The 24,231-nt window shown below is 43.0% G+C and overlaps 1 protein-coding gene across 1 annotated transcript in view; it reads right to left on the reverse strand.

Annotated features, from left to right (window-relative positions):
* The window catches only part of Wdfy2 (WD repeat and FYVE domain containing 2), a 131,222-nt gene extending 111,561 nt beyond the window's left edge, over positions 1-19,661 (reverse strand). The window contains exon 1 of the mRNA XM_051195549.1: positions 19,361-19,661. Coding sequence (XP_051051506.1) covers positions 19,361-19,497 — 137 coding nt within the window. The 5' untranslated portion in view covers positions 19,498-19,661. The remainder of the gene's footprint in view (positions 1-19,360) is intronic.
* Between the last annotated feature and the right edge of the window lie 4,570 nt (positions 19,662-24,231).

Below are 24,231 nucleotides of genomic sequence, written 5' to 3' on the forward strand. Positions count from 1 at the left end.
CCTCTACCGGTTAGCAAACACTTCTGTCATTCATCAATCATCTTTAAGATCCATTAACTGTGTCTCAATCATAAAATTCTCCACTTTAAGGACCAGCTGGTCTTTCTGTGAGTTCATCATTTTTCCATTCATCCATCTATTCACACAAGTATTCATGGCCATTGGCTTCTGGTGTTCTGGCTTGTTTATTTTTCAGTAGTGTAAAAGTGAAAACCATGTAGTAGAAACCCAACTGTGAAAGTGATCTTTTCCCAGGATAGCGCTTTATAGTCTGGCTTTCTCTCTGGATGCTGGATGGTAGCAAACCAGTTCCCAGTCAAAAGCATGAGGGTAAACAGCTGATACCATGCAGTGTTGTTGAATTAGGATGGCAGGCAGCTCAGGTGGAATAAATACAGTTGACTGATTTTCTACTAGTGATGGGCACCAGGAAATTTCTCTTTCCTTTCTTCTTTTCTTCCCTTCCCCATAATCCTGTTTTTTAATTCTTTCTGTTCTTCAGGAACTCACTTCTTAGGCAGATCAAGTTTCTCCAGCTTTCCCATAAGCAAGCAGATACAAGCCCACTATAAGTCAGGGAGAATCTGTAACTTCCTGGTTACATCATGTACCACTACTGTGGTTCACAGTGGCACAGGATACAAACCCCACCCTCAATACTCTCAGAAGTACTAACAGACCAAGAAAGCTCCATCTTGATTCTTAATTTATCACCAGTACCACTGCCAGCTATGTGAAGAAGCCAGTCACTACCCTAACTTCTTGAAGTAATGTGCTAGCACATAAGAAGTGCTCAAGTGTGTGTGTAAGTGTGTGTGTGTGGGGGGGGGTAATTCTCTTCCCTGTCCACTCTCCTGAACTGATACACCAAAGGAAATGCTTCTAAATGCAGCAGTAAACCTGGGTGGGGGTAAATAAATTTTGAATCAACATTTTGTAGAATTCAGAGAATGCCTCTAGCCTCTCCTTACAGAGCATTTCACATTGAACAATAAAGTACATATGTACACCAATAAACATATAGCTGCTTTCATTATAGGTTTTTATATGGTCAGAACAAGACTACTGAATAATAGTGGGTAAATTAGCAATAACAAGTAGCACATATGCACCTTTATATTGTTATAAAACAGTATGAAATATCGAAAATGCGTTTAAAAGAATTTTCCTGTCTGAAGACTAAAAAATAACTAAACTAATAAGTCAAAAATTTAGCATGGAGAGTTCAGGGCTCAGAGAACTAAATGAATATCTCAAGAGAGGATATCTATGGACATAATGCATGACATTTCTTGAGACTCTGCCCATTGTTTTCAAGTGGCAAATGAAATTCTTCTACATTATCTTGGATTCTTGGGAAAGATCTATTGTGTAAATGTTCCATGTGAAGAATGGTAAGTCCTCAAATGCTTTTTCAGTTATGAGAAAGCAGGAGTGAAAGGAAGACACACAAAAGCAGAGTTCCTGGGAACAGATGGAATAAAAAGATTAGGAGGATTATGGAAAATGAAAGGTCAGAACGGAAAGAAAAACTTCAGGATGCCACAAAAAGAACAACTTCTTTCTCAGAGACAAACATCACAGGAAGTACAGTAGTACTTCATTATCACAGCAACTGTCCAAACCCATTTCTTTTGTCCTAAGTGAGCATTATGGTCAGCCTACAAGGGTTCCTGCTGACAAATGCAGGTGCTCCCAAGCCCTCACATTGCTCAAGTATCTTATGGCTTGTTTGCCTATCAGTTCTGTCATAGACCATCACTGAGAAGACCCAAAGATCTGGCAATTGTCTGTTAACTGCCTTTCAACTGAAATGAATACTAGGCAGTGAAATGAAAGATGGCCCTTCTCTGACAATTCAAGTCTTTCTCTACCACACCTATCATTTACTCCCCTCACGCCTCCCAGAACAGGCCATAAACATCACTTTCTGCATTCTAACATTTGAGGAATCAAGCTCAGATGCTCTCTTATTTTCAAAATTCTTCCTTTAGAAAGGTGATTACTAATTAAAGAACTGATGACTCATGTCAAATATACACAAAATACACATGTCAATTTACCCTTGCAAAAATTTCAAATATGGAGCTGGAGAGATGGCTCAATGGTTAAAATCACTGACTGTTCCAGAGTTAACATTTGGCTCACAGCCATCCATAACTCCAGTCCCATAGAATTTAATCTTTTTCTAACCTTTTTGAGCACCAGGCAAATACATGGCACTGTTGTGCCCAAATTCTGAACCCTAAAATCACCAAGAGACCCATTCCGATAAAAAAACAAAGAGACTTTTATTATTTAACGAGTTAAGTGAATGAACTCATTTCCTCCATTTGTCTGACACAGTGGGTGGAGACAAAAGGACCTGAAGGGACTAAGGGGCAGAGATTTTATTGGGGCAGAGCAAGGGGAGTGTGTGTGTGGGGGGTCTGAAACAGTCTCAGGATTGGTGCACTTCTGGGCTTGGGCGAACTGGCCTGTGTTGATTGGTCAACTGGTTGCTATGGTCTATAGACCCTCCTAGGGCAGTTGCTATGTAGAACACATCCAGAGTCCATAAAGCACATCCAGAGCTCAACAGCTAACTTCTGATTGGTTCCTTGTCACATGGGGGTTATCTGACTTCCTAGGGACAAGGAGGTAGGACAAGGTGAGAAAGCCCAAAGCATGCTGGGTCTTTTCTGCATCCTGTCATGGCTGACAAAGCAGGGGGCTGGGTGGGGGTCTGGTGCCTTTAGCACATACATACATGCAGGACAAACATTTGTATAGATAAAGTAAAATTGTAAAATTTCAAAAACTTAAGCTTCAAATAAACAATCACAACTGGCAATAGTGGCACATATCTGTAATTCCAGCACTCAGAGGCAGAGGCAGGCAGATCTCTAGGAGTTCAAGGCCAGCTTAGTCTACATAGTGAGTTACAGGCCAGCCATAACTACACAATAAAACCTTGACTGAAAACAAAAATGATTAACAAGATTTCTTACTGCAAGTTTTTTTAAGACTTTATACAAAAACAGCATATACATTATTTTGCAGCTTAACAGCCCACAGACAATGTTAATAACTGCATTATAGGGACTAAAAATTTAGATATGCATGCCTTCACAGAAACACAGCTTCTCTCACATCTTTTATAATCACAACGTGAAACCATGTTAACATTTATCTAAAATTTGCCCAGTTGAAAGCCATGCCCTATGTTTCAGTCAGCATGCCCGTCCCAGCTGCTCTCCATAGGAAGGAGACTCCTTCTCTCCTTACAGCTTTACAAGACTGGATAATATCAAATTTTAAAAGCACTGGGTAGGCAGAGGCAGGTGAATCTCTATGAGTTGGAGACCAGCCTGGTTTACAGAGGGAATTCCCAGGATAGCCTCCAAAGCAATACAGAGAAACCCTGTCTCGGGAAAAAAAAAATTTTTTTGTCAAGATAGGGAACTCAGTGGTGTTTCAGAATTTAAGTTGTAATGATCCAATAATTTATTTCCAACATTTTTGTAATGTCTTCTTGTTCAGATTTTTAACAAAACTGAGTTTTTATTATGAATTTGTAGAGACTTTTATTTTGAAAAATCATAGTTTTTAATATGCATTACAAATATTTTTCATCCACGCTTTCATTTACAATACTGGCTTTTAACACTGACCTTTTTTATTATTATTTATTTAGGGGAAGGGGTGCGTGTATCAGGGCACACGTGGAGATCAGAGGACACCTTGCAGGAAGGAGTCTGCTCTCTCCTTCCACATCTCCTTGACCATGTGGGTCCTGGGATTGAGCTCAGTTCCTCAGGCTTGGGGACAAGTGCCTTGACTGACTGAGCCACCTTGCAGGTGCCTTAATACTGGCTTTTTAAAATGAATGTGGTTTACATTTGCCAAAATTTCAGGATGTCAAGACACTAACCATCCTTTACATTAACTATCAGCTTATGTCAGTTAAGTGAATGTGTTCATAAATAATACAATTAATTTTCCCTTTTCAGCTCTTTAGGTCTTCCCTAAGCTTATTCAGGCATGTAAATGAATAATATATGACCTCTCAGAGTGCTGTCACTCAAAAGGAACCAGCCCTTGATCCAGTGTATTCTCCCCAAGTCCCAAGTCCCACTAGTTACAGACAACAATATTCTTTTCCCACCAAATTACATTCAGGGTGCCAATGGGTGAGCCCTGTGTGAATGGAGGGGGGGCAGTGTGACACATTTCCGGTTAGAGATGTGAGCAGAAGTCACTGAACTGAGCTTCCAGGAAGCTCTGGGTGAGAACGGGTGCAGCTGGCAGATGCCTTTGCTTGCCATCTGCTCTCTTCCTCCTTCCTGCCTGGAAGGCGACCCAGTGAGGACTGGAGAGCAGCATCCAGACGAGATCACCACAATGGCTGCATGACAGGCCTTTGGTGGCATCTTTGAGCCTCCTAGCACTCCTGGACAGCCCACCAGCTTCCTGAGAATACTGCTAGTCAGCTGGGGTTTCTGGCCACTCCAGGAGAATTTAGTATCTGAACTACACGACAAGACACCCTTTCCAATTTCATGACTTGAGAGGATTTCTTGAAGAAAAGCTCTGCTGGTTTAAAGGGCAAGTTCTACATCCACAACCGCATTTTACTTTAAAAAGAGGAATCAAATCATAAAGCATTTGACCAGAAATCAACAGGGGCCTTTCCAGAGAAGTCAGTAACTGGGAACAGAGTCACCTGTGGTACCCTTGGTGTTAAAGCACTCTCATGCGGACCCCACACTGCGGGGAGGAGGGGAGACAGCTGGGGAATTTTTAACATAACAAACGACCGAATGGGTTTTTTGTTTTTATTAATCAATCTGCAATTGAGGAAATATTCCAGAAGGTGTCCCAAAACCTACCACCATTGATCATATTCCTCAGTGTTTCTGCAGATGAGAAGGACGAGCAGAGGAACTACCAAACTACTATGCTACCAGGAAGAACCTTCCCAAGAACATAATCTGTTTTAGTCCTCACCTCAGGTAAAAAGAAAAACAGAAAAGGAAATAGAAGTAAGAATTTGTGTTTGTTGTTAGCTTGTGGTTTGAGATAGGTTCTCTTTACATAGCTCTGCTGACCTGAAACTCACTATGTCAACCAGGCTGGCCTAGAATTTGTAGCATCCTCCCGTTTCTGCCTCCAGAATGCTGGGATTGTGGCAGATGCCACCATGCCCTACAGCAGTAAGAATTTCAGAGCTGCATTTGTCAGAGGTGAGCAATCGTCAAATAACCTGAAACTATTTCAAACACTTTCCTTTATCAATCCAGTTCGATCCTCTCAAACCCAAGCAAGGCTGTTTACAGAAAGGCTGTCCACTACAATAGGGGTCACCAGAGTAGGAATCAGTAACCACATTGCAGTTATGACTTCCAGAGTGAATTCGTCAACTGCTGGTGGTCACTCCATTTAGAGCTCTCTGGGTCTCCATTCCTTTCCTGTAAAATGACAGTGTCTATCAAGGAATCATGAAGTAAGTCAGCTCCAAAGTTGGAGATGTAGTAATTGGTTCTCTCCATCTTTTTCTTCAGCTATCTGCAACAAATCCACACATTTCCAGGCTCCCTCCCCTTCCTGCTATACCAGCTCCAGATGGTGACAACCAGCCCAAACAACAGGCACAAGGAAAATAGTCCTTCCTTCCCTGTGAGTCCCTTTCAAGCAAAGAGGAAACTTGTGCTTCCCTGCTTTACCCCGATCAATCTTCCCTTCTTATATCTCTGAACACATGCCTAGACCCAAGCCTGGCAAAGGGAACTTCATATTAACAGGCTCAAACGAAACAGGATTCAGTCTAGAGTCATGTGAGACAGGTGAAGACACCTAAAAAAACTTGTAGAAAAAAAGACAATAAAGATAGAAGGGAACTGGAGAGATGGCTCGGCAGTTAAGAGCACTGGCTGTTCTTACAGAGGACCCAGGTTCAGTTTACAATACCCATATGGCAGCTTAAAACTGCCTGCATGTAGTTCCAGGGGATCCAATGCCCTCTTCTGACCTCTGTGGGCACCAGGCATATACATCATGCATATACATGCATACCGGCACTTATATATGCAGGTAATTTTTTTTTAAATCTTAAATAAAGGATGAAGCAAACAACTGGGAAGGTAATCAGTGTTGAGAAACTATGATTTCACAGTACTATAGTAAGAATCAAGTGCTAAACATGAAAATAAAGTGCCAATTATAAAAATGCTCTCTAAAAGTCAAAGACCTTGGGACAATCAACCCTAAATGGGATTTCTCCATCAAATCCCTCCTCCTCTCAGGGCTCAGGGAACTCTAATGAAGAGGAGGAAGACAAAATGTAAGAGCCAAAGGGGATGGAGGACACCATGAGAACAAATCAACATGAGCAGAGCTCATATGAACTCACAGACTGAAGCAGCAAGCACAGGGCACCAGTCTGTACAAGACTGGCATTTCATGGGATTCCTGAGTGGGAAAACAAGTGAGTCTCTGATTCTTGTGCCTTCTCTTGGTCTCTTTTCCTTCTGTTTTTCCTGTCCAACTCCAATGTGTTAGTTTTGTTTTGTCTTACTTATTACGTTTTACTTTGTGTTATTTTATTATTATCTCTTAGAAGCCTATTCTTTCTAAGGAGAGAAAGAAAGGGAGTGGATTGGTGGGGGGAGAGGAACTGGGAGGAGTAGAAGGAGGGAAAACTATAATCAGGATATATTATGTGAGAAAATAATCTATTTTCAATAAAATATCAAAATAAGTAAATATATAAAAATGTTCTATAATTATCATTCAGTTAGGGAGACATTTCTTGTCTCAGCGAGGAAAATCTCAGCCAAGCAGTGGTGGTGCGCCCCTTTAATCCCAGCAGAGACAGAAGCTATAGGATCTCTGAGTTCAAGGCCAACCTGGTTTACAGAGTGAGTTGCAGGACAGCCAGGGCTACACAGAGAAACCTTGTTGGAAGGGGGGGGGGGCGTGGAGGAAGGAAGAAGGGAAGGAGGGAAGGAGGGAGGGAGGGAGGGAGGGAGAAAGGGAGGGAGGGAAGGAAAGGAGAAAGAGAAAATCTCAATGATAAAGGGATTCTCTGAAAACAAAAGATACTTTAAAAAAATCACAGAATTAAAAACTATGATGACCATCACTCAATTATAAAATGTAAAATGTTAAGCTACTGTGAATATATGTATTCTTCAAATACTATACATGAAACTGACTGACTGAAGCCCCTACAGGACTGTTTTATGACAGACAATCTTAGTGACACTGGTTAAATCCAGTCAAAAATAGGAGTCTTTAAGAGTAACAAATCAGTGATTAGACACTGAAAATCACCTAGGCATGCTGGCACACACCTGAAGCGGAGAGGCTGAGGCAAGAGAACCATTTGAGAACAGTTTGGGAAATATAAGATAGAAAGATCCCTCTTTCTTTCTGTTTGCTGTTTGTCTGTTTTGTTTTGTGGCCCTGGTTTTCCTGTATCTAGATCTGTAGACCATGCTAGGCTGGAACACACAAAGATCTGCCTGCCTCTCTCTGCCTCCAAATGCTGGAATTAAAGCTGTGTGCCACCACATCCTGGGTGAGATTCCCCTTTCCAAATACTTACTAAATTCGCCATCACTGAAAGAAATTAGATAGCTGACTGTTAAGCTAAAGAAGGACAAATGAGCTTGGGACAGACAGCAACAATGACATAACTCTGAGTCCACTTGAGGCTGTGCCAACTCTCGGCGAGTGAGATGACTGACTGATGGGGTCCATACGCTCACCACCCATGATGGTTAATCTTTATGCTGACCTGTTCCAATGCAAATGTCCCAGGAACTTCTCATAGAAGCCTCTGAAGTGTTCCCATGAAGACTGACTAGGTTGCTTAATTGAATAAGTGCACTGAGGCAATCTTAAGGAACTTTCTTTTTTATTAATACCTTTTATTTATTGTTTGGCAATTTCATACATTTAAGCAATGTTGAAAAACAAACAAACAATGTATCTTACTGGGCATGGTGACACAGGCCTTTAATTTCAACACTTGGGAGGCAGAGTGAGGGGGATCTGAGTGGAGGCTACCCTGGTCTACAAAGTAGGTCCCAGGTCAGCCAGTGCTACACAGAAAAACCCTGTCTTAAAAAAAACAAAATAATGCATCTTAAACATGCCCATTCCCAACTCTCCTCCGACTCCTCAGCATGCTCCCCCATTGCATGCCACCACCCCTCCCCCACCTCTTGGTAATCCACTGAGTCTAGTTAGTGTTGCCTGATTGAACATTGACGAATCTCGTTTGCTTTATCTTATTCAGGTTAGTACAGCTACAGTGAGTTCATGAGTGCAACAGCCATGTATGCCATGTCTAGAAGACAGCATTTTACAGCACTCCTCCCCATCCTCTGGTTCTTATATTCTTTCTGCCCTCCTTTTCTATGATGTTCCTTGAGGCCTGGCTAGAGGCACTAAGCACTCAACAGTCCCTTCTTCTCAGCACTCTGACGAGTTATAGAGTCTCTGCATTAACTGCTGAGCACTACAGAGAGAGGCCATGGCTGAGGCAGCCACTAATCTATGTGTATAAACAGAAACATCTGGAAGGCAGTCTAACAACATGCCCATTTAGCAAGACAACAGTAGTATGACCTCCTCTATAGCCTTTGACCAGACTTACAGTACCAAGCAAACATTCTTTCCTGTGAGCAGTCCTCAAGTCCAATGCAAAAGTGATTGGTTAGCCACCCTCCACTATAACAGCCAGGCCACTTTTGCACCAATGGGCACATCTTGCTTTAGCAGTCAGCTCACCAATCATTGATATAGCTCTTCTCCTCAAGGGGCCAGATAGCACCTTCGAGCACTATGAAAACTAGCCAACGGAAAAGAAGTTTTCAGGTCAGTCCCAGCTTGGTTTCTCTGTATCCTACAGTGGGTTCTGTCTTCAGCAGCAGGATCTTGCAGTCTAGTAACAATGAGCAAACGAGCGATGGCAACAGGCTGTGATGTTTGGGAGGAACCTCTGCAGCTTTCCTGACTTTTAGACAGGTATCCCATACATGGAATCTTCCTGACTTTCAGACAGGTATCCCATACATGGAATCTCAGTGAACTTTCAAGGTAACTAGCAGACAGTCTCTTTTAGCACTGTACCTCTTACCCAAAGAATTGAAAATAGGGACACACATAAATTTGTAGAAGCAGCAAGGAAACTATTTGGAGCAAAACAATCGCACAGATTAAAGAAGGACACAGTCAAGATTACACAAGATTGATAGCAGGGCACAGAAAACATGCTATTCTAGGGCCCTGAGGTCTCTTTTTATGGGATCTAAAGAAAGAGGGGAGCTAGTTACACTAAGGGACATAGTTTAGGTGGTTCTCCATTTTGACTGATAGAGTAGATTATATATTCACCCTTCTTACTGTGCATGCCCCTTCTTATAACTTATCTGATTTTAACAACAAAGACATGCTTCAAAAAAATTTGAAGGAATCCCAAGTTAATAATTTAATAATACACCTGAAGGCCTTGGGAAAACAAGAATAAGAACATCCAAGAACATCAGGGCTAAACTTTACTGGAATAGGAACCAGACAACAATACAGGGAATTAATGAAACAGAGTCCTTTCTTTGAAAAGCTTAACATGCTGGAAAATCCTTAGACAAATTAACCAAACGAAAGAAAGTGGGGATCCAAATGAATAAATCAGAGGTGAAAAGGAGGTGTCCCGACAAACACTGAGGAATTCAGAGACTCATAAAGAGGTATTTAAAAAGCTGAGTTTGAGGCCAGTCTGATCTACAGAGCTAATTCCAGGACAGCCAGGGCTACACAGAGAAACCCTGTCTCTAACAAAACAAACAAGACAAAAATCTATATTCCACAGAACTAGCAAATATAAAAGAAATGGATGGATTTCTTGATGTGTATGGCCTATCAAAACTAAAATAAGAGAAAATAAATTACTTAAATAGAGCCATAACATCCAATGAAATAGAAGCAGAAATTAAAAATCTCCCAACTGAAAAAAGCAGAGGCTGGATGAATTCAGCACAAAATTCAACCAGACCTTCAAAGAAAAACAATCACCAATTTAAGGCTTCAGGCATTATGCTGGCCTGCCCCTGTCACCCAGCAGAATGCACTCAGGTAGTACCCTGGTCAGCCCAGGGTTCCATGACTACTAGCCTGGATGCAGGTGCAAAGGACCCCTATAAAAGAAAGACCCCCCCCCCCCGCCCACTTACGCTCTCTTCCCCTCTCTCTTCCCCAATGTTCCCCTAAAGGAGCAGACAGGACTTGTCCCTGTCTCCCTCTTCTTTTCTGTCCTCTCTCTGTCTCTGTGTCCCTTTACCTCTTCTCCCCCCTACATACCCCCATCTTCCCTTTCTAATAAAACTTGTCATTTAAGCTCTGTCTGCCTGACATGCTTGTCCCCTGCCTTGGTCACCCTCGAGCCCCACATGTAATCCGCTAAGGTCCCCCATCACTTATCATAACAACCAATACCACTGAAATTATTCTGCAGAAAGCAGGGACACTGCCAGTCTTTTTACAAAGCCAATATTGCCCTGATACAAAAACCAGACAAGGACCCAACCAAAAACATTTAGGCCAGTATGTCTGGTGAACATGGACAACAAAAATTCTCAATAAAATACTTGACAGGTGGACTCAAGAACACATCAAAAAGATCATCCACCATGATCAACTCAGCTTTATCCCAGAGCTGCAGGGATGGTTCAATATAAATATGGTAATCATCACATAAATAAGACTCAAGGACACAAACCATATAATCATCTCATTAAATGAAGACGAAAAACCCAACATCCTTTCATGATAAACATCCTAGAGGATCTAGGAATAGAGGGAACAGACTTCAACATGATGAAGGTTATACAGCAAAGCCCAGAGTGAGCATTCTGCTGAACAGAAAAAAACCCAAAGCACTTTCACTAAAATCAGGAATATGATTAGGGCTTCTACTGTAACACCCATTCTCAATCCTATTAAAAAACAGTACTTGAAGTCAGTAAGACAAGTGAAGAAGATAAAGGGCCCAGGACACAGGTTACTGTTATTAGTAGACACCAGTGAGTACTGAAGGAAAGAAAATCACATCCCCATTCAAAATGGCAGTTAAAGGCTAGCTAGCCCTGCTAGAGCTTTAATGGGGCAGTTACAGATGAGCATGATTATAACTGTACTTCTGAAGCCTGCTGCAGGTGATCTGCTAGAAGGTGATATGTGACAGCAGTCAGTGTGCTAGTTTACAGGCAGCTATTCTTTACTATAGTGACACTGTCTTTATTTAAGATCTAAAAATGTTCCAGAAGAATTATTATGATTGCTTAAAAGTAAATGGGTCATTAGAAATTACAGAAAAGATACTGTTTTCTTAAGAGAGAAAAGGTCTGGGTATGGAAGGGTGGGGAAGTGGACAGGATCTGGGAGGAGATGGGGAAGGAGAAACTAATCAGAATATACTGTATGAAAACAACTATTTTCAATTAAAAATGAAAAAAAAATGTAGTTGCAAGAAAATGCACTAAAATCTTTAGGTAGCATCATATTACAAGTATATCTATCCAGCTATAAAGTTTCCTCATAAAGAGATCAGCAGTGACATTTACAATTAGATGAGATGCATTGTTTGTGAGTATTAAATCAGTAATAAAGGAACAAAACACAGAAAGCCAAAAGACCACTCAAGCAACTACTCGGCGTGCTGCATTCTCAGCTTTTTGTGAACTCCACTTCCATTCAATCTAGATTAATTCCAGAACTCAGTGTGAATTTCAGAAAAGCAGGGAAGACTAGGGGTAGGGCAGACTAGTAGGGTTTTAGTTCTGAAGAAGACCAGAGGTAGGGGTCAGCTCATAGGAAATAGGCCCCCAAGATAAATGCATATTTTTGTTTTGTTTTGAGACAGGGTCTCTCTCTACATAGCCTTGACTGTTCTGGAACTCCATATGTAGACCAGGCTAGCCTCAATCTCACAGAGATGTACCTGTTCCTGCCTCCAGGGGAATGAACCACCACACCCAAGTGTTTCTTATTCTAAACACACACACACACACACACACACACACACACACACACACACAACTACAAAGGCAGAGAAAGGACATAAGCAGCCCCTCTAGAGAGCTGAATTTCAAACTCTGGTTCCCAGCCCACTAGTGGGTCAGAGGGATATGATCAGGACTTCAGAAGAACTAAGCCAGAGCAGAAAGTCAGTGTGTTGGACTCAGGAAATGCCAAGGTCAAAGCAGAGCTGGCTGGGATCTCACTCCCTGCCCCAGTTCTTTTGGAGGGGGGTGAGATGGAGGAGGGAGGGAGAGAAGGAAGGAGGGAGGGAGAGAAAAAAGTAGAGAGGGAGAGAGGTAGGCAGGGAGGTGCTAAATACTATGATTTGTGGTCATTTTCCAAAAATTACTCTGCACATCCAGGCCCTGACTGGGAGCTAGCAAGCTACCCAGAGCTAAATGTTCACTACTTGAAACTTAAGGACTCATCTAGAAGCAGAAATGTAGTGAATCCTGTTCAACTGGGTATTGGGCACCAAAACAAAACAAATAATCTGAAAGATTTCTGCCAGGAATAAATAATCACTGCTATTAAAAAGCTCCAAAAAACATTGCTCCATGAAATTGGGACAATTTCACATAAGCATACAGCTTTCTTCCCAGTGTGCTCATCTTCACTTGTGATTTCGGGATGAGGTGGTTGCAGGGACTTTCTGTTTATCCAGTTGCCCCAAGGATGCCAAGTAGTTCTGAGGACATGACCTCCCTCCTTTTCCAGGCTGAAGAGACTCAGGCTGAATATTCGGGAAAACAGATTTGGCTGGGGTCTCAGCCTCTTCCCCAGTCCTTTTCTAAGAATTTAAATTAAAACCAGAAGAGTGCAGAGCAGCAGAGGACAAGTAAGCCACTTCCTTTGCTCTTTTGGCCTTATTGGCTATTTCTTGGAACCCTGGATTAATTTTTACTAATGGTTAATGCTTGTGGGGAGGAGTTGCCTCCTTTAGCATCCTGTTACTGTGTTCTAACAGTGCAGCAGAGCAGAAGAGGCAGCTTCATGGCCTTGACTTCTCAGGTGAATAACTATATTCCATTCAGTTTAATGTATGAGGATCAACAGGTTAATACTTCTGTCTTAAATCATAATTTCCTAACTTCCAAATGCCATAATGCGGCTTCACTTCCTCCACCCTATTTTTTTTTTTTTTTTCTCAATGTATCCCATACTGACCTCAGACTCTGTATTTAGCCAAGGCTAACCTTGAGCTTCTGGTCTTCTGGCCTCCATCTCTAAAGTGCAGGGACTATAGGTGTGCACCACCACTCCCCCTATATTTGGTTCTGGATCCAAGGTTTCCCCCATGTTCAGCAAGCTCTCCACCAACTGAACTACACCCCACTCTTCCAAACTCGTTTTTAATGACATCAAGATGATTCTCAGTAACAAACAAACAAACAAAAAATGTCCCTCTCTCTATGCCAAAAGGCAAAGCAAAAACAGCAATGGAAAGACACTATGTTAGTATGATTGCTTCTTAAAGTTTTGATCTCCTTTGCTTAGACAGGATTCTCTCTCCCAAGTGTCATCTGGATTTGTCCTTCTCTTCTGTACTGGGATATGTAACATAAACTCAAAATCATTCATGTCAAGAGTGTCAGAACAGCCAGCTTGTCACTTTCCAGTGTTGCAATTCAAGTGATTAAGATCTGTATAGTCCTGCAGAAAATCTGGTTCCACAATATAAAAGAAATTCAGAGCTGTCAGCAGCCCTGAGGCCTCCATGGTAAACTGAAACACACTTTCCCACGAAGATCCTAGAGTCAGCCTGCTCCTGACCTCAGGGCCACACAGGCAGGCCCCTGCACAATCCTGGGCACACAAACAGCTTGAATGCAGAATAAAGACCTCCCTTTCAACAATCCCATGTATCAAATGCCTTCTGTTGTACTTGAAAATAAGAGCATTAGTGCCAAATGATGGATGGCTCTCTTATACAGAGGTGAAACTTTTCTAATTTTATGGCATGAAATAAGGTTCGTATAATCAAAAATTAGTTTGGACTTCAATCCATCACTCTAAGAAGTTTTCAAAGTCCATAACTATGCTTCAGTTGTAGGAAAGACTGATTGGCACTTCTTTCAAAACAAAATGTATGCACATGTATAAAATCTATGGTATACAAAACTCCAACAGGAGCCCAGCTGAGCTGGATTGTTGTCTAAGTATTAGCATAATTTCACTTCACAATGAAAAAATTAGAAGCAAATTAACTAACACCATGATTTATAAGATGAAATGAAAGTCTAACATACCTTTTCAAAATAAAATTAAGTAATGAAGGCCATTTAGAAACATGACAGTTTCAAGACTTGGGGGTGTAAAGCTTTAAAAACAGAAATCGGAGCCAGCTCACTGCCATCTCCACAGGGGGAAAAAAGGGTCTCCCACCCTAAAGCAAGCTGAGGCTCAGCTTTAAGTTTCTGCCAAGGGAAACTCAAAGTCAGGGGTTCACTTGAGGAATTAAGTCTCCTTTGTGCTAGCCTTTGGACATCAGATTTCCTTTTTCTGGGATGTAAATCTGTCCCTTATTATTCATGAGTTCTACCCTAAAGGAAAGGGCTGGTTCTGAGACAGTCAAGGTATAAGGGAGCTAGTTCCCCAGGGTCCCCTTTCCCGAACTTAACCTCTCTGTGACTGTTGGTTTTAGTCAACTTGACACAAACTAGAGTCAGCTGGAAAGAGGAAACCCCAGTTGAGGAACTGCTTCCATCACACTGGCCTACAGGCATGTGGCATTTCCCTAATTAATCAGGTCATCCTGGGTTGTACATGAAAAGCTGAGCGAGCCACAGAGAGCAAGCCAAGTAAGTAGCACCCCTCCATGTCTCAGAATCAGTTCCCACTTGGAGCTCCTGCTCTGATTTCCCACAATGGGCTGTGACTGGCCCAATAAGCCAAATACCTCCCCCCCATACTTTTAGCATAGTGCTTTATCATATCAACAGAAATCAAACTAGGCCACCCTCCCTCAGGTTCCCTCTTATCCTACCATCCCCACCCCCTGAAAATGAGTCCCAAATGCTTGCACCCAGGTGTTTCAGTGGTTTTTTTATTTATTTGTTTTTTGCTTTTTTAAAAAAAATTCCTTTTGGCTTTATTCCTCTAGAGACACTGGTTTTCCAGACTCCTTGAGGTACAGCGACTCAGAGCTGATTCTGACTAATATAGGCTGACTCCACAGTCTTACTTGGATACTTGGGGCTTGCCCACAGGTGCTAGCTTCTCTTCCCCCACTATCTAGGATACCTTTCCTCTACCACAGATCTTGTTCTTGCTTTTGGCAGCAGTAGGGATTGAACCCAGGGCTTTGTGCATACTAGGCAAGGGCTCTCTATCACTGACATACCCTTGACCCATTTTCCACTACTTTATTTTGAGGCTGAGTCTCCCTAAGTTACTGCAGTAGCTTTGAACACATAATCCTACTAACAATCCCTGAATAGCCTCTAGGGTAGCTGCACCACCAGGCTTGGCTTACCCCACTTTTTTCCTCCTAACTCCTATTCATCCTACAACACCCATCTGAGGGTGTACTTCTCTAACCACCAGGCAGAGAAGAACATCAGCTTCCAATAACTAACAGAAACTACAGATACTCTGGTAAGATAGCTGTTCTGAGTTCAAGTATGTATATGATGAACTTAGAAAGATGTGCTGTCAACTTGACACATGCTAGAATCATCTGGAAAAAGGGGAACCTCAAGTGAGAAAATACCTCCAGCACATTGGCAAGTCTATAAAGGCATTTTCTTAATTAATGGTCGATGTGAGAGGGCCCAGCCCACTCTGGGCGTGGTGCCCCTCAGGCAGGTCCTGGCCTCTATAATAAGCAAGCTTTGGGGAGCGCAAGCCAGTAAGCAGCACCCTTCCATGGCTTCTACTTCAGTTGCTGCTTCCAGGTTGCTGCCCTGACTTCCCTTCATGCCGCCCCAAATTGCTTTGGGTTAAGGTCTTTATTACAGCAATAGAAACCTAAGACCAAAGATAAGGATCTAAACAGGGCTGGGTCACACCTAGCCAGAAGTCCCACCTGGCTTTCTTCACCTCAGGATCTACTAAAACAGAGCACCAAAGTCTGGGATGACACTCGTTCAACTGCTCTTTCCCGCTTTTTTGATTTTTGTTTTGTATGTATGTATTAGTGATTTGTCTGCATCTGTGTAAGTGTACCATGTGATTGCCTGGAGCCCTTGGGAACCAGAAAAGGGCAGCACATCCAGTTTCCCACTGGAACAGGAATTACAGGAAGTAGTGAGCTACCACTTGGGTGCTGAGAACTAAACTGGGGTCCTCTGCAAAAGCAGCAAGTGTCCTTAACCCCTGAGCCACCTCTTCAGATCCTGAATGAAGAAGCTGTTATACAAGGACCACTAAAATGCCATTAGCCCAAAAAGAGCAGTTTGAAAAGAAGCAGGGCAATGAGGGACCCTAGATCTCAAAGTGTGGTGTAGCCTTTGTGAATGGAACCTAGTTACAACCAAAGCATCTGCAAGGCTGGTGAGTTCTGGGAATAGGTTCTGCATCAGGACAGAAAGTTTTACAGGTTACTCAATTTGTTCTTTTGTTTGTTTGTTTTTCAAGACAGGGTTTCTCTGTGGCTTTGAAAGCTGTCCTGAAACTAGCTATGTAGACCATGCTGGCCTCGAACTCAAAGAGATCCGCCTGCCTTTGCCTCCCGAGTGCTGGGATTAAAGGTATGCGCCGCCACCGCCCAGCTACCAGTTTGTTCTTATATTTCTTATTTTCCAAAGGAAAAGAGATTTAGAGGACAAGAAGGGCTGTGGAGTCCAACCACTCTTCCCCATCTGAAAGTTATCTTTTCAATACTGCATTTTAAATGTAGTGGTTTTGTTTTATTATATTTATTTGGCCTGGGGGTGTGACTCAGTGGTAGAGTGCTTGCCTGGAATGCACCAGACTCGGGATTTCACCCCACACCCAGCATATACTCTTAATAGTTCTGCTACTCAACTACGAGCATCACTGTCATGCACACACAAGATGAGAACACATTAGTAACTCAACTGTCTAATGGGATGAATGAAGCAATGCTTGCACTTCTCAACAAATGTCAATTAAATCCAGAACAGGTAAGACTGTACTTCTAGAAACAGAGTGGAGGGAGGTCCTACAACAGTCACTGATACAACAAATATTGAGGGACTCGTGCATGCCAGGCACTATGGAAATCACTATAATTAATGAGACACGCAAACCTCCCTAAAGTATTCACAGAAGACAAAACAAACATGAAGTGTGTGCACTACTGTTTAAAACAAAAAATGCTATGTGTTTTCAAAGGTACACATAAAAGACTATAATGAGTCAGAGGTGGAAAAAACCCTTGTAGCTGACCCTCGTAGTTCAATAATGAATTGGCAAAGCTGCTAATGGTAATGGCTTTGTAAGTGTTGGTTAAAAAAAAAAAAAATCAATATTCTGTCTTCCTATCTTTAACATTATATCAAGAGGCACTAACATTGATTTTGAAAAGCAAGAACACAGATCAATTCTCTTTTAGTGAAAACTATAACTAAAAATGCTCCCTAAAACACTTACTTTCATGGCTGAGTGACTCAAAGAAGCGTAGACTTGCCAACCTGAATAATAAAATTTACGGAGCCAAGGACATGGATTTCTGTAGGGGCCTATTTTACAGTAACTCAACAATAAGATAAATTCTGTTATATACTCTGCAAACTAAGAAAGCAAAAGAGAACTAAACACTGCACTTCCTTTGTCCTGTGATGAAATGAAACTTACTCTTTACTTTCTTCCACATATACATTAGCTTCTCCAGACACTGAACTATTGCTTCTACCAAAGTTGTTTCCTTCAAAGAGAAGACATGGAAACAGGAGTCTGATGCTCCAAAACTAATCTTAAGGAGCTGAGGTCTAACAAGCTTTTTCTGACTTGATTCAATGAACTCATAAATTTCTTAGAAATTGGGAATCGATTTCATCTCTAGTAATGGAAAGGGACATTTATCAATATAGTTCTTCAATATATTTTCTAGAAAATATTCCAAAAAAGATAATTCTTTGACCCCCCCCCAAAAAAAAAAGTAAGCCCAGAAGCAGTCTGGCACGGTCTAAGCATGTGGCACCAAAGGAAAAATTAAGCAGTCATAAGACTTATTTATGAATTTCAAAAGGCTCCACATCCACTTCATTCAATGTCTTCTGTGTTTCCAGGGATGAATGCCATTTAAGGTATGTTGGCAATGTTTCCCCACAGATCTGCATAGGAAATGAAGCAAGTGCCATTTATATAAAGCAAGATATAGATGATAAAATACACATGTAATACACTCTTCCTAGTTATATTCAAGAACCTAAGAAACAAATCAAGTCAAAATGTTTGAGTTTATATTAGAGAAAGTGCTGAAACGATTTTTTTTTAATGAACTTTTGCTATCTTTGCAAGTATAGGAGTCACTATGGAAAAAATTAAGTGTTTTCACATGGTCTTATCTTACCGGTGAGATGGTCTGGACCTTCTTCTCAAGTCCCTACATCTTGACTCTCTTCTACTACACAACTTCAATTAGGAAAACCTAACTACTTGATTGAAGCTAAAAACCCAGATTGTCACATACTACATACCTCTACCATGTTACAATTGTTTTTAGAATGCTTGTAGATAATACCCAAGTAGTACTTTCATTTATATTACCCTAGTGCCTATATCCAGGCAGCATCCCTCTGGAAAGCAAAAACACAGTACAAGGGAGAATACTGGAGGCAGAACTAGAGTCACTTCTGCTAACTAAGCAAACAGAAAGGAAGCAGGCAGAGGGAAGGAACTCAAGCAGTTGTCTGCAAAAGTGATGCCTTGCAATTTCCAGACACTTCCCCTTGGGCTCTAAGACATAAGATTTTAGGGAAGGAAGGCACTAACTACAGGCAGAAGCCCAAAGTTACTCTCTTCACAGTTCACTTGAGTTCGGTCAAAGATGTCCTGGAGATCAGTGGACTGTATACGAGAAAGGAGTGGTGATTCCTTTCTCGTTTGGGGAGCCAAGAACCGGACGAACTAGCGTCCCCAAATCATCTTGGTGCAAGCTAACACACCTGCAAAGCCAGGCAGCTCCTCCCTCTGCCCCTCCCATCCCCGAACTGGACACTGGTCAAGTGTCCTGTGCACCGTTAGCCCAAAGGCCACCCGGACTCTGCCAGGAGACAGTCCCCGCGGGCGAGGCCGCAGCGCTCGGAACCGAACCAGTAGGCGCGGTCTCCACTCCCACCAAGCCCCGGCCGGACCTCCGCGCGGCAGAGGGGCAGGCAGTCCGTACCTGTCTTCCGAGACGCTGATGACACCCTCCTCCTTAGGCACGATCACTGCCATGTTCACCACCTCCTGCGACCCCTCGACCCGTTGCAGCAGGATCGGCTTGCGGGTCAGGGGCTGGGGCTGGATCTCCGCCGCCATCGGAGGGGGCGCGCCCGGGGAGCAGCCGACCGCGCCGGGGGGCTGAGCTGAGGAGACAGTTCAGGCTCGCACTCAGGATCCGGCTGAAATGCGAAGCGGGCCTTCTGGAGCTGGCGACCATAGCCCTGCCGCCTGTCCAGGGAACGTGCGGGTTCTGGCTTCTCAAACCAATACCGCCGCCACACCGGCCGCAAGCCGGCGCCACCTAGGAGAGCAGGGGGCGGGGAGCGGGGGCGGGGCAGGGGCGGGTCCTGCCGCAGGGCGGCCGCTCCACTTCCGAAGGATGGGCACTGGCGGCCAATGCGCGTGCGTCAATCCAGCAGCCACTTCCGCTCCGTGTCCCGTCGCCTCCTTCCGCCTTAAACACTCCCTGGCTTGCAGCTCCGCTGGGACGCATGCGCACTGTTCCCCAGGTTCCCTAGCCTACCTTCCACACCCAAAATTTAGTCGTGTGTCCCGTGTGCCCCCCCCACCCCCGCTTTGTGAACGCGCTTGCCCAGAGCCCCACCCTCTTCAGTACGGGGTGGGGAAAAGCCTGCGTCATCTGGGCCTGAAAGGATCCTGTAAGAAGGACAGATGCGAAACTAGTTGTGTAGAGACTGAGCATGCGCGCAGATGACTCTTAACAATAATGCACCCGGGAGGGCGCTGTGCGGTCGGCTAGAATTAAGCTCCCGCTCCTGCCAGCCCAGCGTGGACTCTGGGTGTTGTAGTTTTCTTCATCCTCCCCTTCCTTGTTCCAGAAGGCCATAACCCCCACTTCTCAGCCCTGGGGAAGAGGTATGGGTAAAGGAAGCACAGCGGCTTCTGTGAATTATTGCCCAAGTCACTGTCAGAACTAATATCTAAGGTGGAAAACTAAAGAGCAGGCCCTGCTGAGCAAGAATTTTCCCCGTGTCACCCCCGTGGTGTATGGGGGTAGGGAAAGAAGAGACTCATACAGGCTTCTTTGAGGGGGCTCTGGGATCATGATGTCAATCTTCTCTGTGTTACATGACTAAGGACCCACACTTGAACCTAGGCCTTTATGTCTGCTCTTGTTTGCAGTCCCCAGCAATTAAACATTTTTGCTTTCTCGGCAGTTAATATAATAACAATAAAATACAGAATGACTATAATAAAGGAGATAAACGTTGACCGGGCTCTGGAAAATTTGGAATTCCATACATACATGCAGGTGGGAATGTAAAATGCCTCAGTTTCTTTGCGGGGGGGGGGGGGAATGTAGCATTGTTTGGAGAGATAAACACCATACTACTGTCAGATCCAAAAGAGACTGGGAGCAACTAGGGATCTGTGGTGCCGATTAGCATACCAGAGTGCACATTAGCCTCTTGCCAGCTCTGGAGCCCCAGCTTCTCCTTGACTGACCTCCAGGTCACTCCCTCAGCTTCTCATTCCTATATAACCCTGAGCCCCTTCCTCTCTTTGTCTTCCTCTATCTCCTCCCTCTCTTCTTTCATGGCCTGGTTGAGTCTACAAACTATGTTTAGTCTACTACTTTCTCTCCCTGCTCTGGACTCTTCCAGATGCTGCTGGCTATACTCTACAATGTATTTACATTCCCATCTGCAGTGTGTGAAGAAGTTCCAGTTTTCCCACAACCCAGTCAACATTTATCCTCTTTATTATAGTTATTCTGTATCTTCAATGAAAACTTTCTCCTTAGCTACCATGTTACCTGGAAATTTCACTTCTGCATCTAGAACAAAGAACAATGAAAATGGCCTCATACAAAACTGAATATGCTGCTTGTGCCAGCTAGTTCTTGTCAACTTGACATGAACTAGTGTCACCTGGGAAGAAAACTTCAGTTGATGCTTTCCTTGATAAATAATGGATATGTGAGGGCCCAGCCCTCTATAGAGGCAGTGCCACCCTTTGCATTAAAGAGAAAGCTGAACAAGCCACGGGGGGACCCTTTTATAAGCAGTGTTCATCGTAGTTTCTGCTTTAGTTCCTGCCTCCGGGTTCCTGCCTCAAGATCCTGATTTGCTTTTCCAAGTTGATGGACTGTAACTTGTAAGATGAAATAAACCCTGTCCTCCCTGAAGTTGTTTTGGTCAATACTATGTCTTGGACAGTTCTGTGAGAGGAAAGTAGAGGACTGAAGATCTTTCAGCTAGAAACACCACTAGGAAGATAATGCTTGGAGAATAATGTAATAGCCAAGAAATGCATATAACCTTGACATTTACTAACAGGTGAAATTCTGCAAGCAGTGGGGCATTATTAAGCCTAATAAAAGAAATACAGATATATTTTACACATAGGAGAACCTTGAAAGCAAAATGCTAAGTGAAAGGGACCAGTTAAAGGACCATTTATTTCCACTTACATAAAATGTTAAAAGGAGGCAATCTATGACGACAAGAATCAGATGAGTGGCTTCACAGAATTGGGAAAGGAGGGATTAAAGCAGTCTGAGGGCTATTTAGGGTTCATGTATGTTCATGTGCCATGTGTGTACCTGATGGGAGATGTCATTCTGTATATGTTTCTCATACTGGTTAATGAATAAAGCTCTGTTGGCCAATAGGAGGGACTAGGAGACAAGGAGGAAATAGGAAGGAGGAAGCAGGAGTCAAGATGGAGAGTCTGGAGAGAGCTGGACACCAGCTGCCTCCCTGGTAAGAGAAGGCCATGTGAAAATACATAGATCAGCAGAAATGGGTTAATACTTAAGACAGAGCTAGCCAATAAGAAACTAGTACCTGGCCAACAGTATAATATCAAATACAGAGTCTCTGTGTATTATTTGGGGCTGGCGTGGCGGCGGGACAAGACCAGCGGCGGGAGGAAAAACCGTACACCTTACATGTACCTGATGCTCAGGAAGGTCAGAAGAGGCCATTGGATCCCCTGGAACTGGAGTTATGGACAGCTGTGAGCTCCCAGTCAGTGCTCTGAATCAAATGTGGTTCCTCTGGAATAGCCAGTGGTCTTAACTGCTGGGCCATCTCTCCAGGACTATTTACTTATCATGTGTATATGTGTGTGTGAGTTTGTGTATGAGTACCACAAGTACGCAGGAGCCCACAAAAGTCAGAGGACATAGATCCCCTGGAATTGAATGTATAAACTATCATAAGCCACAATATGGATGCTGAAATTTAAACCCACGTCCTCTAACAAGTGCTCTTAATTGCTTGGCCATCTCCCTAACCAACTACCAATGCTATTTTTGATAACTGGATTAAAATGAGTTCTATTAGATTAACTTTTCACTCTTGGATGGCCAATTATGGAAGACTGTAAAGGCTAGGAAGAGTCACAGCAAACTCCCACAGCTCATTTTAGTAACAAAACAACATGTATTTTTTTTTTTTTTTTTTTGCACATTCAGAAACCAAAACTGGTGATAGAAGACTGGGTGGGGATTTTGGACCCTGAAGTCATCTGGTGAAATACACAGGAATCCAGGTACATATAGCAGTCTGGGACCTATAGAGGTAGTGGGTCAGTCATTAATGGATGCTAACTAATAGGTAACCATATAACAACCTTCAGGGAGTATTCAAGAGCAAGGGACAAATCCCTGGCAACAAAGGACAGACACAAAGGGCTGTGGGAGTAGAGGAAAGGGTGTTCCAAACCAAAGGGATGAGATAGGAGATGAGTGCTTCACAAGGTGTCCTGGAGCAAATGGCTTAAACCTTCTGTGAGTTATGGGTGGATAATCCCAGTGCCAACTTTATACAATGGTCATACCAGGAGAGGAAGAAGAGATGGAGATATCCTTTGTTTGGAGGAATGATCCCTGTATCCTGCAAGAAACTGCTATACAGGACCAGGGCAAGGTGTAAGAAATTGGAAGAAGTTAAAGAGAAGAAAGGGGGTAGAGGTGACACCTTTGTCTCAAGTCAAAGGAATGTAATGGTGAGGAATGGATTACTAGTAAGGGGCATGGGTCAACAGTCAAAGTCAGATTGTCTCACAGTAAAGTCTCAGCTTTTCAAATGTCAGAAGTCTGGGGATAAGAAACTAAAGGTAACTTTCTCTTTCATTTGGTAAGTCAGTTTAGAATTTAGTTTGGGACTTGAGTGAGTTTGCTTACTGACTCAATTATATACTGGTGACTTGAAGACTCTACAACGTACAGGCACTATGATGAATTGCCCATCTCCCAAGGAATATCTTGTATTCCAATCCAGAACACTAGAAAGCATGCCTTCTGCCTTCTTCCTTTCCTTTCCCTCTAAGCAGCCACATGAGCTCCTTCAGCAGAAAGGTTTGGTGGAGACTGGGGATATAGGTCAGTGGTGAGAATTAGCCTGGCATACTGGAAGCCCTAGACTCTACCCCTAGTACAGAAATTAATAACTAAATGAATAAACAAACAAACAAATAGTAAATATATAAATAAGTGAAAACTCTAAAATCTGATTATTCTAAAGCCTGACTCCACCAGAAAGCCTGGGAATTTTTAAAAATGTAAATCCCTAGACCTCCCCCTAAACTACTGAATTTGTGCTTTTAGGAGCATGGCTTGAGTACTATGGACAGTGTTTCCAACTACTTCTAATGCAGGGAGCCCTCTAAGTCTATTTTAAAACACTCAATAAAGAGCTCATAGGAAAGATACCTTGACAGCCTAGACACAAGGGTATGGAGGGGGTGGAGAGGTGCCTTGGTTCTCTCAGTGAGATGATGGGACAGACTTAGTAAACTTCTTAGGGGAAGCCTTACTCTCTCCAAGGAGGAGTGGGGTGGTAGGGGAGTAGGGGGAGCAGG

Source organism: Phodopus roborovskii, unplaced genomic scaffold (genome assembly GCF_943737965.1).
Source record: "Phodopus roborovskii unplaced genomic scaffold, PHOROB, whole genome shotgun sequence".
Lineage (NCBI taxonomy): Eukaryota > Metazoa > Chordata > Mammalia > Rodentia > Cricetidae > Phodopus > Phodopus roborovskii.